This window comes from Petromyzon marinus, chromosome 32 (assembly GCF_048934315.1).
Source record: "Petromyzon marinus isolate PM22_M1 ecotype Great Lakes invasive population chromosome 32, UKy_Petmar_22M1.pri1.0, whole genome shotgun sequence".
In the NCBI taxonomy this organism is placed as follows: domain Eukaryota; kingdom Metazoa; phylum Chordata; class Hyperoartia; order Petromyzontiformes; family Petromyzontidae; genus Petromyzon; species Petromyzon marinus.
The window spans coordinates 5,792,805-5,809,584 of NC_133698.1; the positions used below are offsets into that span (position 1 = coordinate 5,792,805).

A 16,780-nucleotide genomic window follows, 5' to 3' on the forward strand; every position below is an offset into this window, starting at 1 on the left:
GCGTGATAAGCCGCTTCGTTGGGCTATCAAATGTGTGGCCAGGTAGCTTCTGAAAAGAGAGCTGTGGACCTCAGTGGGCCTTAGCTGGTAAAATAAAAAAAATGTTAGTCTCTTGCTCAAGTCCCACTCTCTTCTCTACAAGCCCGTCAATGCAACATGTCCGATAAGGAAATCTCAAGAAAAAAGCTTTAATCGCCAAGAGCTCGGACCCGAAATGTCGTGGCAAACAATAGACTCAATTGCTTTAACGAATCCCGAAGAAGATCGCGCGAGTCCCTGCCAACGTTGTTCGCACAGGCGGCTTGACGTAATGCAAATCGCTGTTAAATGCAACCGGACATTCAGATAGCAGACTTTAGCGTGAAGCACATTTATTGACATGTTTTGTTCGAGTACCACGGGCCACTTTGATGCTCGTTCGCATTACTTATCTCCCCGCAACAACTTGCCTGCGGAGCGGAGTACAGAGAGATAAAAAAAACCCTGCAAATTGCTTGGGGGCGCGCATCGTGGTTTGGTGCTAGCCCATTTTCGGACAACTTATGAATCTGTTAATCTCTTTCATAAAGCAGCCCTTTCATATGAAATGACTGCATGGGTAGAGTTTAACAATAAATTGTCTGGTATGAATGGGAGTGCACACATTTCATAATCTTTTGATTTGCGGCTCGCTGAGTGACCTCCTTGTCCTGTATGCAGAGGGCTTCTGCATGCGAGCCCTTTTCAACGTCACTGATATTAACAGCGAATGCAGGGCCCCAGCAGATTGTTGTGTGTTGTTATTGTTGTGAGCCTGTAACTTCCCACTGCTGGGCAAATGCCTCCACCCCCCCACTCCCTGCTACTTCCCCAGCTGCTCCTGTGCGGTCTTGGACTTCAGACTCTTGCGATGTCGCCTCGCTGCCACCATCTCTTCCGCTGATTCTTTTCTCCCTAGGTCTCTCCGCTCGGCCGTTACTTCGGTCTCTCATCGCTCGTCAGTTCTTCACACGGCGCGTGGTGCCCATTTCCTCGTGAATTTGTGTTTGACAAGATTATCCGTGACCCCTTTCATTGTCCTTGCTTCTTCTTTTTGTTAACCCATCTCGTCGGCTTACTCCTTGTCACACTTCATTCTTCGGCAGACCTGTCGCTTTTTCACTCGTGTCTTGGTTAACGGCCGCCTCTTTGACCCATTAAACTAAAACCGTCAAAACACACATATTCCAAGCTAGCAGGCAGTAGACATTGCTAGTTGCTAGTATTACTACATGCGTGTGTACCACAGCTGCAACAATGCTTTGGTTAATATTGATTCTAAAGCTCGTGATAGATACATACATCAAATCACGTGTGCATGGATCGATGGTTATCAATTTGTACATGTTGTGCGTAATGCATTGGCATGACCCCCCCCCTCCCCCCACCTGGCCCGCAGCCACTAGTGGCCGCTACATTCACTGCGTTGTTAAAGCAGATCGTGATCCTGAACCACGACACGGCATCGCAACAATTTATGGAATTGCCGGAGCCAGGCGGAACGTTACTCCGCTAAGGTCCACCGGAATTGGTTCACAATGCTGTGGTGTCTGCATACCGCATTGAGTCCATAGTGGCGCATGTGTGAATGCGACAACACATGTGTCTGCATACCGCAGTTTTGTTTGGCAGATAAAAACGTAAAAAAACAATTATCATATTTTGCTACTGGCAAAGGAGGTTCCAATGGGGAACACATGTGTCTGTTTCCGTGATACGCGCTCGTGAGCACATTTTTCTCGGATGCCCGCTCTTTCACAACGCTGGGAAGTGCCTTATCTGCAGCTGTCCTTGGCCTTTATAACAAATTATTTGGTGATGCCCACTGCATTGACGGTGGTGCACAAGCACAAATAACAACACAATAACGCCGTGGCCTTGTGTAAGGAGATGAATGTGGCGGCCAACGTTTCTGGCAATGGCCCTTGTTCGCAGCACATCCACAGAGAGGCCAGAGAGAGAGAGATATAAGGGTTGGAGACTGGACTGAACACCACGGAGCCTGACAGGGCTTAACTTTTTCAGATGTTTACTTGACCTTCTTTAGGTTGCCTCAGCGTCGAAACAACAAAAACTGCCTTTTTGTGTTCAGTTCGTTGTCCTTCCCCCGCACCTCCGATTGCCGTGGCTGGCTATGTACGGTGCGAAAGAAGTTCAGCATACATACATATATAATAAAAAATAATGAGTACCTGGTTCAGGAAAGGCGAACATCAGCACGAGGAAGGCAAAGATGGCGCGGCGGGCAGGTGTGGCCCTGGCCATGCCATTGTCGCAGTGTGTGTCGGTGTGTGCTCGCCGGGCTTGCCCGTGCGCACGACTAGTACTTTACTGGGGACCCTTTGTGCTTTCCTGCGTTGAGTCTTCTTGCTGTAGACTCGGCCAAATATTGACAAATGTGGTCCGCCTGAAATCCCGCTGACCGTCGGAAGGTTACAGAGCAATTAAATTGATCGGTTAACCTTTGACCTTTGCGAACCAAAAATGTTTGCGTGAGAATGCATGGGCATTAACCAGGGTCAAAAATCACAACAGAGCCCTTTGTGCTCCATTGGCATGAATGCTTTGTTCGCCAAGTTCTCCGTACAGTGCGGCGGAGCTAACGACTTCTCGTTCGTGTTCCTTATTTGGTGCGTACAGTGTAATGCGGTGCGGCGTTTTTTTTGTGGCAATTCAGCTGCGTAATGTCGAGGTTAGAGTGCGCGGACCGCAATTGAATCGCTTCATGTCCATATCCCAGCCGGATGTAATAAAAAGAGTTACCACTTTCAGAAGTCAACTATTATAGGGGTGGGGGGGGGCAACCAGATTCAACAAGAACCATTTTTATTTAATTTAATAAAAAGTCATTATTTTTGTGCTGAGCTTGTTGTCCTTCCCCCCGCACTTCCGATTAGCACGGTTGGCCGCGTACGGTGCGACAGAAGTTCAACGTACACACACACGCACGCAATATTTCAAGAGCCTTACCTGGTCAAATGAAAATAGCTTATAGTTTATTTGTAAAAAAATAAAAAAAATTGTTTGAATATGAGATGGCCCTTAAATAACTGAGCGGTCCTCTTAGAGCCGCGTCTCCCGTGCCGTAGGTTTGCCGACCTCAACACTACGACCTTTAACGTGCACCTGTCATAGGAAAGTTGGATTTGCACCACTGGCTCAGGGCTGGTAAACAGGAGATGAGTGCCGCCCATTGCTCTTCAGATGTCAGCATACAGAGGCAAAGAATGTCCTTCAAGTATTATTATCAGTGTCAATCAGCAGTTTGCCTCTCCGTTGTACCCAGAGGTCTCTGCAGCAAGATGTGCTGTAGTGCTTTTATGGATTCCTTGCTGGATTAAAACTAAGGGATTTATGATTGATTGGCAGTGCACATCCTCATTTTCTAGAATGCGAAGCGCCGGTGGAGATGAGTGCTTTGCGCCACTTGCCAGTTTTTGGCCTTTCAGAATTAATGGCCGGCACTATACGGCACTGTAAGCCCTGTTTCTTAGCTCCTGTGGGAAAGCTGGGGAAGGGTTCATCAGGGTTGCTGAGCACAGGGCCCAAATGCTCAAGACATTAAGCAACCAGCAACAAACAGCGTCGTTGAAGTTGTAATAGTCTAGCGAAGCGTTTATATATTTCTTGAATTGAGCAAGGTTATTATTACAAGAACGTATTCTTTTGTACGGTTAAGATGCAGAGCAAATAACTACAATTTCACATTAAGGCGGTCAAGCCAGACAAACAGCGTCATGAGCAGTGAAGTGTATAGCTCTGATGTCTCCTTCGTATTTGTGGATCGGGCATTCCATCGTTATATGTCCTACAGCCTTTTCCGGATGACCACACTCGCACACTGGAAAGTTGTTTTTATTTCTTTTCTATTTGTGCATCAGGTATCCGCATCTGCCATTATAAGGCCTTGGGAAAAAAGAGACAATGGGAGAACATTCCAATGTTTAGCAGACGTGGAAGGGACGAAGCGGATATAGAAGAGTTAAGATCTGCAGTGCTGTGGTTGTGGTTGAATCACGGGGTGCGGGATGAGACGTAACCAGCAGTCCAGCAGTCCGGGAGTCCTCAACATCAGCGGAGGAATCAATGATCGAAGTTCACAAGAAGGGTAACAACGATCGGAGTGATGTCAGAGTGATAAGGAGTCAGCTGACCGCTCGTGAGCCGAATGCAATGGATTCCCTATGTGGACCCCCTTTATTTATATGTCTGTACATTTTAGTAATTGGTAGAAAGTAAATGTGCGCACATGCCAATAGCACAACAGGTAGTTTTATTTTGTGGGGGTGGGTGCGGTGCTTAAATTGCTAATTATCTACATTTTCTTCAACTTGACCTTTAAAATATGTTGATGCATATCCTTTGGCAAAATTAAAGTTTTCTCAAACTTATGTATTGGTGCCCTTTGTTACTAATCTCCTGTCTTATCATTTTTCATAGCTCGGGGAAAAGTGTGAGAGAAGGCACATTTACATGTGCTGTTTAGAACCTTGCTCCTTGACAGGTAGAGACAAAAGCAAGATACAGCACTTGCACATAAAATGTAGATTTCAGAAGCCGAGACAATGACCCTTTTTTGCGGGGTGAGGCGACGTTGTAGTTTTATGCTAAATATATATTAATGGTTTTATGCCAAAAAATGTGCTAAATGTCTTTGAAAGTCTGAGGCCTTTGGTCATAATTTCATCCATACATTGGCCACGTGTTAATCATATCTGTGTAAACCTGACAATCTTCGCAGGTGGATGCGGGGGGTTAATAGCAAGAATGTTGGCAAAAAACTACCACCACATTGCATAACCCAAAAAACAAATATGGATCCGTGGTAAGCCATTGTCATATGTACTATAATTTGAACTGATTTGGGGAAGATCCAGGGGCTTAATTCCTCACCGAGTAATTTCCTGGGGTCGCTCAAAAGACCGGAGTGTGGGAAATGACCAGTAGCTGCGGCCATAGTCGAAATCTATTCTGGTCGTGGTGTGGCCAGGATGCGGGAACGTTTCACGGGCCGTCGACACAGGTGCCCTCAGCTTGAAGTCGAGCGCTGGCAAGAGTTTTCCATGGTTCAGAAACATGGTCGTCATCAAGAACAAAAACAACAAAAATATATATATGGAACAAAAACTGGAAAAGGGTGTTTGGAACAGATGGGTGTTTTGGAAATTTTGCTGAAGGAAAGAAAGAGGAGCCACGTGGCTTAGAGCACATATGCAGGTTCATGACATCATTCCAGCTACAGTGAAAGCGTCGTCGGGGGCGAAGAGTAACACCGGCGGTTTGAGGCTACCCGTGTTATAATGGAAAATGCTTTCTGGGAGGGTCACTTGAGCTGTACAAATGTCTTTCCAGTGTAGCACTGCTTTCAAGCGCCAATGGCCCGAGTGCATACCCAACCTATAGGGTACATGGTTGCACAAAAGGACACAAGATGGGCGTGCAACGATATGCGGAGGACTCAAGTTTACGAGTGAAATCCTTCTAGCCGTGCCACCCTCCGCAGGCAAACACGACACGGTCACTTGAGAAAAGTGAGTAGCCCTGGGCAGGACGTGTCGCTAGAAGGGGTTATGGTCAATGGTCAGAATAATAAGAGAGTGGCAGCCAAGGAACGGAGCACATTGAAGAGGATGTCCGCCGAGGATAATGGAACAATGATAAGGTCAGCTCATGTGCAGGTGCTGGGTGGGTCGAGTGGTGGTGCAGCGGTTAGCGCACTGCCCTACGAACCCAGCGACCCGAGTTCGATTCCCACTCACGGTTAACACCAGTGGTGATTATCTGAACCGATCCTTGGGCCTCGCCTGGGTCGAAGATATCGCCACTCGGGAAACGAAGGCCGATGGGCGTGGTGCTGGGCCACCACCACCTTGTCTGCCGTGCCGTCCTTCAAAGGTGCTCACGAACAGCACTTGCCACCAAGAGTCTTTTGAGGCTATACGGGGGATCTTTATCTTGTTACATTTCAGGGTCATGAGAGGTGGCGATGGATTGGGGAGGCCTTCATTAAGCAGTGGATAGAGCGTGGCTGATGATAACGATGAGTTTTACACTCTGGCAGCAAACGGCGTTCACTTTGCTTCTCTGTCGCCGCTCACTTCATTTTGAACTCGAAGGTTTTATTGAAGCCCTGAAAAAAATATTTTTTTTAATTGTCTTGTTAGCTTTTGGTGAAAGACGTTTCAAAGTTATCTGCAGAGAATATTAACGCTTGTCTTGATACGGACGATTAGCTGGTCAGTGTTCTGTTGAGGTTCTTGCCAGGAAGAAGACCCGTCAGCACATTTCCTCCTGCTATTGCTCAATTACACACGCAGTTATTGTGAGACTAATGGGGAAGCATGGTACCATAATTACACAATTCAAAGCCAAGAAAAACTTTAACGTTCTGGAGGAATGGAGCTCGTTGACTCAAGTAATCTTTCATGGAGAGCCGGTTCACAGTTGTTTTGTGATCGCTGTTAACAAGGGCACAACATGACAACGTTTTATAGCCTTGTTGCTTGATCGCTACACGGCGGCTTCTATTCATGGCAAGTGCCTGAGGTTCCTCAGCGGTAGAGCGAGAGCGGCTCGCAATCGAAGTTTGTGAGTTCAAATCCTGGTCAGGGTTTGACCCAGACCCATCATCCCTCCCTCTGGGGTCAATACAGTGAGTACCACTTTGTGGTTGATAGACCCACGACCTGCCATAGAAATGTGGAATTACCACCAATGGCTCAGGGCTGGTAAACAAGAGGTGGTGAGCCATTATGGACAGCTCTCTTTGATTCTACTGCTGGATGAAGGTCTTGCCATGCTGAGTCGGCAATGGGGTTTGAACTGATAATACTGTGTAACATATTTTTTTGTTCCTGGGTAGTAAGTGTTATTTCGTAATTGCTTATGCCTAAAAAGTATAGAAAATGGCTATTATTCCCCACAAACTTTGTTTTTGTGACCAGGACAGTGATATTTTGAAATGTACCTATTTTCAATGAGAAAATGGGCCAATTGGTGTATTTTCGTTCACATAAAGTCAGAAAAAAATAACATATGAATCAAAATTAACATTTCGATTTAAAGCTTTCGTGACTGCAGGGATTCATATTCTTGGTTATTTCGGTAAAGTCACGTAGAAGGGACTTTACCGAAAGAACCAAGAATACAAAATTAACATGTATTTATACTAAAGTAATACAAAAATGACTACAAAAGATTTAGAAGTGAGTAGTTTTTAGAGATTTACGATTATACTGTAAATCACTTTCACGAATCAGCCCCCAAATGTAGTCTCCCATCATATAATTCTTCATCACGCTGGTCAAAGCAGGTTTCTGAAGGGTGAGGCATAAGCTGTATTTTCTCAGACCTCTTTTTTATATGTTAAAGCTATGGTAGGCAACAGGTTTAGTTGTTGACGCATCAAATGAATACCGATCAGATGTGAAACCATCTGCACTTGAAGCACGCGAAGCACTGCGTGTCGTGTCGGCTGATTTCACGCGAAGCCTTCCTGCAAAGTGCCCTAATTCCCATCGCCCACATTATCACGCGAAGCTTTTTGTGCTCGTAAGAGGCATCGAATGTAAATCTGCGCGTGGATGTGCAGATTTTCGACGACAACAGTGACGTAATTTGTTCAATGGGCGTGCAATCATTTTGGATGAAGGCAAGTTTGCGAGATGCACGCGTTTAAGGATTTCAGCGTTCTGCGTGAACCGCATTATTTATTTATATATACAGGGGCGGAGCCAGGATTTGAGGCCGGGGTGACATTCAACTAATTTTTATTTCAAGAATGATTAGAGAGTCAGGCTGTTGAACTAGACGCCATCGGTTGGCGACACACTCTGACAATGCAGTTGCTCGGAGTTCTGCCAGACCGAGTGTCGTACACTTATACTCAGAATGTCACTCCTGTCACCCCCCCCCCCCCCCCTGGCTCTGCCCCTGTATATATATACGTGTGTGTGTGCTTCACCAAGTACGACGTTAAATGCATACATGCATTGGATGCATATATTGTCATGAATTATCATTCGATGCATTGAAAGGTATGATACCTTTTTCAAGGCATCGGGTCTGCATTAACCACATATACTCGTGGAACACCATGCAAACAAAGTCTGATAATATATGCATCCATAATCGAGTTTTTTTGGGGTTAGATCGCATGAATATAAATGTGTGTCGTTAAACCCGCCACCACCCGACACAGCCACTTAGTAAGGTTTGTCACGTAAACAAAACCTGCCAATTCGTTACTAGTTCAGCACACCGGTGTGTTGGAGAATAAAGCCCCCGACAATTTCAATTTATAATTGTTATTATGGATAATATTGACTATGTGCATTGTCTTTGAAACTGATTGTCCTACACCAGAGACAGACTTCTTTATGGCCTAGTCTCATCGATTTTAGACCAGATAATCCAAAAGGCAAACAACGCAAAGACAATGCAAGTATCGGAGCCTTTATTGTTCGGGGTCTAGCAGTGATATCTTCGGGACCTGTATAAGTTAAGAAAATTGACATGTCTCTACGCGTGTGATGACTTGTTTGCTACATACATGTCACTTGACACCTCTGGACTCACCTTGCAAATCAGACGTTCCATCTCAAGGGATTATCCAAGGGGAAATGTTTTTATTAATTTAAATAAATGTGCCCCTCCCCATGTGAAGCAGTCAAATTTATTTTTTTATATATATACGGTAAAACAAAAAATGCCACTCATCCTGCCAAGCCAGAATTAGCGAACACCTTTGGGTACTCAAATGCTGAAAACGAGTTGGGGCATTGATTTTTTGATTTGGTTCTTTTTTTTGAAGTGCGGATCCACTGTGGTCATAAACACGCGCAGGTAATAAATTACACACATACCGGAATGAATGCGACCCGTGATTCTCGAGCCCTGCAAACTTATCCGTAGTCTGCGCCGGTTGCATTGTGTGTTGCAGCATTTAGGACCACGTATCGTTGTTGGCTGGACCATCATTTGTTTGGGGGTGGCATTCAGAAACGAGGTCGTCAACACGGAACACAGAACAACGATTATTTTTCGCAGTGCGCGAAGACCCTTTTTGCCAAAATAAAGGTCGCCAGTCACTGGCAAAAAGTCCCCGTAGCTATAACCGCTCGACGCGAGATATGTGTTCCGATACTTGCATTGTCTTCGTGCTATTCGCCTTTTGGTGTTCTCTGGTCTGACACTTTTGCGACTGGGCCACAAAGAAGGCTGTCTCTGGTGTAGGCTGATCAGCCTCAAAGACAATGCATATGTTATCAGAGCATGTTTGTTTGCATGTTTTGCCACAAGCACGTGTGGTTGATGCAGACTCGATGCCTTTAAAAAGGCATTTATTCGGTGTTTGAACATCTTAACACCTTTTTTTATTGCCAGAAAGGGTCAAATCTATTCTCTTTCTTAGAACACATGTCCGAGAGAACGCATGCAGGTGAATGCCATCATCCAAACTGCTTACGGAAAAAAAAAGTAATCGGGCATGGGCACAGGGCATGTCGCTAGAAGGGACGAGGGTCAAGAGCGATATCGGAATGGCAGCGAAAGGATGGGACACGCCGGAGAAGATGCCATGGAGGAGGTGGAGCATTGTGAGGCCTTTATCCAGGAATGGATTGACCATAGCCGATGATGATGATGATGACCATTTTTTATTCATATAACCATCTAGCTTTTTGTTATAATCTAACTAAAGTATGGAACCGGGTCAAGGTAAACATGTGGACTGGCTTTAGCTTCCATGGCCCCTGGAGTAAAAATGATAGTCGTGCAAATGCAATGCATGAGCACGTAGGTATGGGAAGCGGATATATATAAATCGTTGGGCATGTGAGAGCGTCGGTGTTAAAACAGAGAAATGGATTAGAGAGCTGAGTGTGTGAGACAGCGTTGCCTCGCTAGAGGGCGGAGATTGTAAGCGGGGTTTTAGATAAGGAAATAAATATGTTAACTGCGGGTCTATGTTCAATCCAGAACTCATTTCATTGATGTCAAGTGACAGCCTTGATATAGAACACATTTACACGTTGTTTTATTATGTCTAGGCTAATATGCAATGCGGCGTTGTGTGGTCAGTTCTGTGTGAAGTGGAAGCAGAGAGAGGAAGGAGTGAGTTTGAGCAAAACTTCTCGAAGCCAGAGTAATTATGGGGGAGAGACTTTCCACTTGTGGGGCATGTGCGGTATGAGCAAGCAAATAAATAAATAACTTCCACAACACAGGTTTTTTAGGTTAGATCGCGTAAATATAAATGTGTCGTTGAACCCGCCACCACCTGACACAGCCAATTAGTAAAGGTTTGGCACGTAAACAGAACGTGGCCAATTCGTCACTAGTACAGCAACAGCGGTGTGTTTGGAGAGCCAAGCCACGACACTTACAATCTTGAGTACGACGTTTCGCCAGTAATTCCAACCAGCTTCATCAGGCGACAGCCAGATTTGTGGAGAAGCCCTCCTGTTTCGTTCCTTAAACAGAGACGTAGATGTGATGACAACACTTGTGCGCTCTGCTAATAAATGCTTCTATTGCTACATATAAAGAAATCTCACACGTACCAATTAAACATGGAAAGTTGGCCCAGTATTGTAAGTGCAATTAACGACCGAAATGTGTGAAATTGTGACTGTGCAGGTCCATCCGACTCCCTTCCCACCGGCATCAAGCGGTGGTGGATGTCTGGTTCATTGGGTGTAGAAGGCTCAGATTCTCTGTCAGGTTGATTGCAGTAAAAGCAAACAGCAGTGTATTTGTGGATAACTAATTAAAATAAAACATGTTATTGAATTCACGGCAATTACTTTTTTTGTTTAAGTGTAAACCACAAGAGAGAGGGAGAGGTCTTGGCCGAGGCATCAGAGGGCTCTCTGGTTTACTGAGAGTGGCAGTGCTCGGTATTTACTGCATATATTGTCTGAATAAATGAAATACCTGGGTTAATTAGTGAGACATATTAAACATATTTAGATACGTTTAACATATTAAAGACGAATGTCCAAGAACGTCACTCATGTGTCTTTTGTAAATATTGCAACACGTGAATTGTTGTAGGGAAATGCAATTATGTGCTTTTTTTTCCCTTGCCACAGACCATTCAGCCATGTCTTCTTCTAAGCCACCATTCCCATTATTGCATTGGCTCGGGTGCTCAGATTTGATTTCTCCGTGTACAGTATCTCTATTTTGTGTCTCTTCTCGAGTGACATCAACTGTCCTCATATCTCGTTCCACCCCATCCTGCCATCCTCTCTTCCGCAGTCTCCCTCTGTTTCTTCTGCCTTGTCCTGGCCGCATCTTCAATGCCCTTCTAAGCATTTCTACTCTCTTTGTCTCTTCTCAACGTCATTCAGCTGCAGAAATAGTATTTTTTTATATATATATTTTATGCTTCTACGGTATAAGGTCATACCCTCGTCATTGTGAGATATGGCACAATCTTTCTCTCTTTCTTGCTTTCATTTCCCCGAAGCGTGCTGTATTGTAAAAATTCCCTTTAGTAGCCAAACGCGCGAGCAATGCAGGCAGAGAGATGGGGGGGGGGGCATTGGTCATTACCACATGCCGGTCTGGGCAACATATATCTGAATTCATCGCGCGAACATTTACTATCAATTATGCGTGAAATTGCGGGCAGTTTCGACGTTGTGAATGCAAGCTGGCGGGGCACCAACGCACTGTGTGATTCACTGCATTACGTTGTGTGTGTGTGCGCGCTGTGTATCCGGCTAGGTGACTCAGCGGTAGAGTGAGGGGCCCCGCGATCGAAAAATGTTTCGAGTTTAAAAATGCAATTGGACGTGAACTCGGCCCTGCGGTGGTTGTCCTATGAATGAATCTGCCACCGCCGCCATCGGGAGGTGGAATTTCCACCACTGGCTCAGATCTGTGAATAGTAGACGAGCGCCGCCTCTGTTTATTTGAGCATTAAATCGCTTTTTGTGTTTGTTTGGTGTTACCCTGCCTGCCATTCTGCCTGCCCCACGGCATCTTCATTCGTGTGTGGACAGGTGTGTGCGTCCACTGAAGTGAAATTTTACATTAATTGGGTTTGATTAGATTGCCTTCTGTGACATTATTTGAAATTGCAGCATTTTCATCTCGGGCCGGTGTTGCACAATTGTGCACGCAGGGATATTTGTGCCCCGTGTTTGAATTCGCGTCATCAAAACATCAGGCGCCGTTAACGCCCACACGACCGCCGCCGTACGATGGGAGTTTAAAAATATGGTCCTGATATTATTGCGCACAGTGTCCCGATTCTCCGGTATCTTTCTTTGCCGCCCCTTACAATACGCCAGTGGCTTTGCGTTCACGTTCACGATGCGCCAATTAACAGCCTCGTCTCCCCCCTTCCGTTGTTCCAGGCACTCTGGCAGCAATCACCGTCAACGTGAGCCCGCTTGTCGAGGTGGAACTGGGAAAGCCTCTGGAGATCCCCTGCACATACAAACCATCCATCGGCAATGCTGTGAACGTGCAATGGTTCATCGTGAGTACCCCGCACTTCTGATTTTCATTTCCCCAAGCACCTCCGATTATCACAGTTGGCTACGTATGGTGCAAAATAAGTTCAACATACGTACATACATGCATACGTAAATGTTTATCACCTCTGTTTGGATAAATCATTGTGTGCATTGGGACAGCACGTGGGCATGCTGCTATGCATTGCTGTGTATCCATCCATCCATGTAAGTGTGACTCAGCCTCACCACTGGGAGACATGGGCAGCCAGGCGTGACACTGGCCACCCACCCCTTCGGCTGTCATGCTGGCCTTTATAGGTGCTCGCTAACTGCACTTTCCCAACAGTCTGTTGAGGCTATACAGGGGAACATTGTATATGTGTATGCAGATGTATTTGCGGGGAACGGTCGTGTAGTGATAACGGACCCAGCACTCACGGCTGACATCAGTTGTTGAATATCTGAACCTATCCTGCGCCTTCCTGAGGTCAACTCTGGCCGCAAACGGTGTCATGACATCGGCACTGGGGGAGACAAAGACAGCTGAGCGCGGTGCTCACCACACCGCTCCCTTGTGCACCGTGTTGATCTTAGCAGGTGCTGCCCAGCAGCACTTGCCCCAACATCCTGTACAAGGCTACACAGGGGATAGTTGTCTTTGCATGTTACTGTTTCAATTACATCGACGAGCTCATGAAGAGCACCATTATCATTTACATCATTCATTCATACCGTCAATGATGTGACGCATTTTTACAACACATTCTATACAATTTTGCACTCATTGTGATTGTGCCTTTACCTCCCCCCCCCCCCCCCCTGTCAGTGAGTCACGTACACATTTCCTTTTTGCACGACATTTTGGAGAAACAACTCGTGCACTTTGTGCGGCCGGAGTGCCACACGATACACCCGCTGTGGGGGGGACAACATATTTTTGGAAGTCATGCGTTTTGTTTTTGGCCCAAGCGGATTGTGAATTTGGCTCTGAACCAAAGCGAGCTTGCACGCCTGCCACGGGCCTAGCAGTATGCAATATATTTGCCCTTGGTAAATCACAACAGCGCTGTGGTCATGGTCAAATTAATAATTAAATGCTGCTGCATTATGCCACCTAGAATATTTATCTTGATATATTGCTGGTAAGGAAAAAATACAATATGCCACCTGCCACTCACCTATTGTTATATAAAGACTTCATTTAAGTAAGTCTCAACTTTGAATAACCAGGTAAATATATAAAGAGCGTTGACGTTATCAGGAATGTTGTTCTTTGAGGGGACGGGACGGTGTTTTGATCTTCTTTGAAGTAATTGTCTGATTTCAAACACGACGCTCCTTCTCCTCCTCCTACTACTTATTCTTCTTCGTATGGCTGGGGAAGCCGTTGTAGTTTGACGTCGAGATTCCTGATTCATTCGACAGCTTCAGGCGAGGCAGAGTGAATGGTCGCAATGCCACCGAGTACGGAGCTCTCTCAGTTCTCAGAGCGGGAGTTCGAGGGCGATCGTTTGACTTGGGGTGGCGGCCATGGTCACAATCTGGGCTGCTCCTCGCGTTCCACTTGTGTGGAGCGAGTGGCCACATCGTCTTCCCTGGCCCTGTCCGATACGCCACCTCACTCCCAACGACGCGTGTCCACCTGCGGCAGCACGCGCTGTTCGCCTCAACGTATTTATTACACGGCCTGTTTATGCCGCAGCACTCTTTTAGATTTATCTCCCCCGCAAATGCCCGCGGCATGCCCAAAAACAGCCTCAAGCACGTGCGTGCGCGTGCATGCGTACGTGCGTGCGTGTGTGCGTGTGTGTTTGAATGAGCGCCAAGTGCACAGGAGGTTGAGGCCTAGGGGCAGCTGGCTTCACAAACGGCAGAGCAGCAGGGCCTCGCTGGAAAATCGGGGGGTTGGACGCATGTGGCACGGGGCATGCCGCCCTGTGGGCAGGCACGGAGAAACGTTTAGTGAGCACGGGCTGCCACGATCCTGGCAAGCCTGGTTTAATTACTTGTCGTAGTACACCCTGGCATGTTGTGGTGAAGTATAGTTAAACACCAACCTCCACCCCCATGACCAGCGTGACTTGGGAAGACGTTCACGCAGCACACGATTGACGAAGGGCTCCAGAAATACTGTGTGGTTCATTTACATTTCAACTGTACATCTTCCAATTGTGAGCCGAGCACTCTAACCACGATGCTACCGCAGCTGTATTATAATAAAAACACGGCTCTGTGATTGACTATGTCCAGGGATTGGCAACCAAAAGAACAAGAGGAGCCATTTATTTGGAATTCGGTGAAAACAACAACTCAATATTTCAAGGGCCGCAACGTGCATGAATACGAGACATGGTTGGGGGTCTTTCATAAATGACGTCACGAAGCGGTCACTGAAAGAGCCACACGCAGCTATGCAGCCGCAGGTTCCCGACCCCTGATCATGGCCGATGGCGACGATGTTGATGAAACATCGCTTTCTGGTTGACCGTCGTGCAGATTTCGAAATTGACCCGGCTGAGGATCATCTACAAGGACATGAACGAGTTCCTGATCGACGATGGCACCGACTACTCGGACCGCATCAACAAAGGCACCGATTTCACCCTGATGTTCAACACGACGATGGCCATGGACGAGCGCGATTTCATCTGCCAGGTGTCGGCGGGGCCGGCGGGCGTGGGAGAGGCGACAGCCAGCGTCAAGGTGTTTTGTAAGTGAGCGCCTTCGCATGTCCCCACACGTCCCCTCTCGCCACCTGTGGCCCGGGCTGCTTATGCAAGCCTTCAAATAATGTAGAAGCGTGTAGAAATATTAACAAGAACGGACGTAGACTACGTTTACTGGAGCGGTAGTGTAGCGGTTAGCGAGCTGCGCTACGAACCCGGCTGCTCGAGTTCGGCCAAAAACAGTGATGATGATGATGATGATCTGAACCGGTCCTGGGCCTCCCCTAGGTCGACTCAGCCTCAAATGAGTACCTGGGTGCAGTCAATAAACATCGCTACTTGGGAGACAACGGAGGCCGGGCGTGGTGTTGGCCACCCACCCCCTTGTGTGCCGTACCAACCTTCATAGTTGGCCGCTAACAGCATTTGCCCAAAAAGTTTGTTAAAGCTATACACGGGGGACATATATATATTTTGTAATAGGGTATACGATGAGAAACCTAATATAATACATCATGTATGTTAGAGATGTGTTCCAGATATTTTTTGATTCGTCAGAAAAATCTGAAAATCAGGCCTAGGTGTGAAATTTCAAATCATCCGGAGAGGGGCCGAGTTGTCTATGTCTCTTATTGTCTCAGTTACATTGACGAGCTCACGAAGAGCACCACTGTAATTGACATCACTCATTCATACCGTGAATTATGTCACGCATTTTGCAACATATTTTACAATTTTGCAACCCATTGTGATTTATACGAAAATGTGACGTCACAGGAATGATGTCACTTCCACGATGTCACTTCCACGATGTCATTTCTGCTCTCCCCTGACCACCCCACACCCCCCCAGGGTCATGTTGATGAATAGAAATGTTAAAACGGTTACATTAAAATAATAGTTTTACCGATGGAAACTGTTAATTCAATTATAAATATTTAACATTCATCAAATTGTTAAATTGTGTGCATCCAATATGTAAGTTAGGAAAATGTAGTAAATGCAAATCTGAAAAACAAATGAAACACATTTGTGGCCTAAACATTCAACAATCCAATATTCGAAGGGGATGGAAAAAAAATGGAATCTTAAACGCAACCATAGTGCAGCATATATTTAGACAAGGAAGCAGATATGAGTAACCAAAGTCAAAGTGCCTCCGTGCGGAGAGAAAATGACAAATCACCTGGCACTCGTACGTGCTGGTGGTCTTCAACCAGTGGCGGAAATTCTTCCTGCCCGTCGCTGGGGTCAGTGCATCAGATATATAGGGCTAGCGATGTAGTAGAATATATTTGCCCTTGGTAAAAACGCGAGGGACTCTTAGCCATAGTCAAACGGGGAATGGAATAACTGCTACGTTACACCTGGAGAAAATCACACAGGGCTGTCACGTTTAAATGTCACCTTTTTTTGTATAAAGGCCTTCATTGCAGTAATTCTTTACATTGCTAATAGAAGTCTCCCCAGGAAGTGGACATTCTTGTATGTGTTGTGGCGTAAATGACGACTCCGAGGCAGGTTGCTATTAGGGGCTCACGCCACGTTTATTAGGGGCTTACGCCTACCCACCCCCCTAGCGATAACTCCCCAGGGGACAGGGGTACCCAGATTCAACCCCAACCT

The 16,780-nt window shown here is 46.2% G+C and overlaps 1 protein-coding gene across 3 annotated transcripts in view; it reads left to right on the top strand.

The window, feature by feature from the left end:
• Positions 1 to 16,780, top strand: part of LOC116948094 (CD166 antigen-like) — a 79,764-nt gene that overhangs the window by 14,832 nt on the left and 48,152 nt on the right. For all 3 annotated transcript variants that reach the window (XM_032964430.2, XM_032964433.2, XM_032964435.2), the window contains exons 2-3: positions 12,387 to 12,511; positions 14,985 to 15,198. In XM_032964430.2, coding sequence (XP_032820321.2) covers positions 12,387 to 12,511; positions 14,985 to 15,198 — 339 coding nt within the window. The remainder of the gene's footprint in view (positions 1 to 12,386; positions 12,512 to 14,984; positions 15,199 to 16,780) is intronic.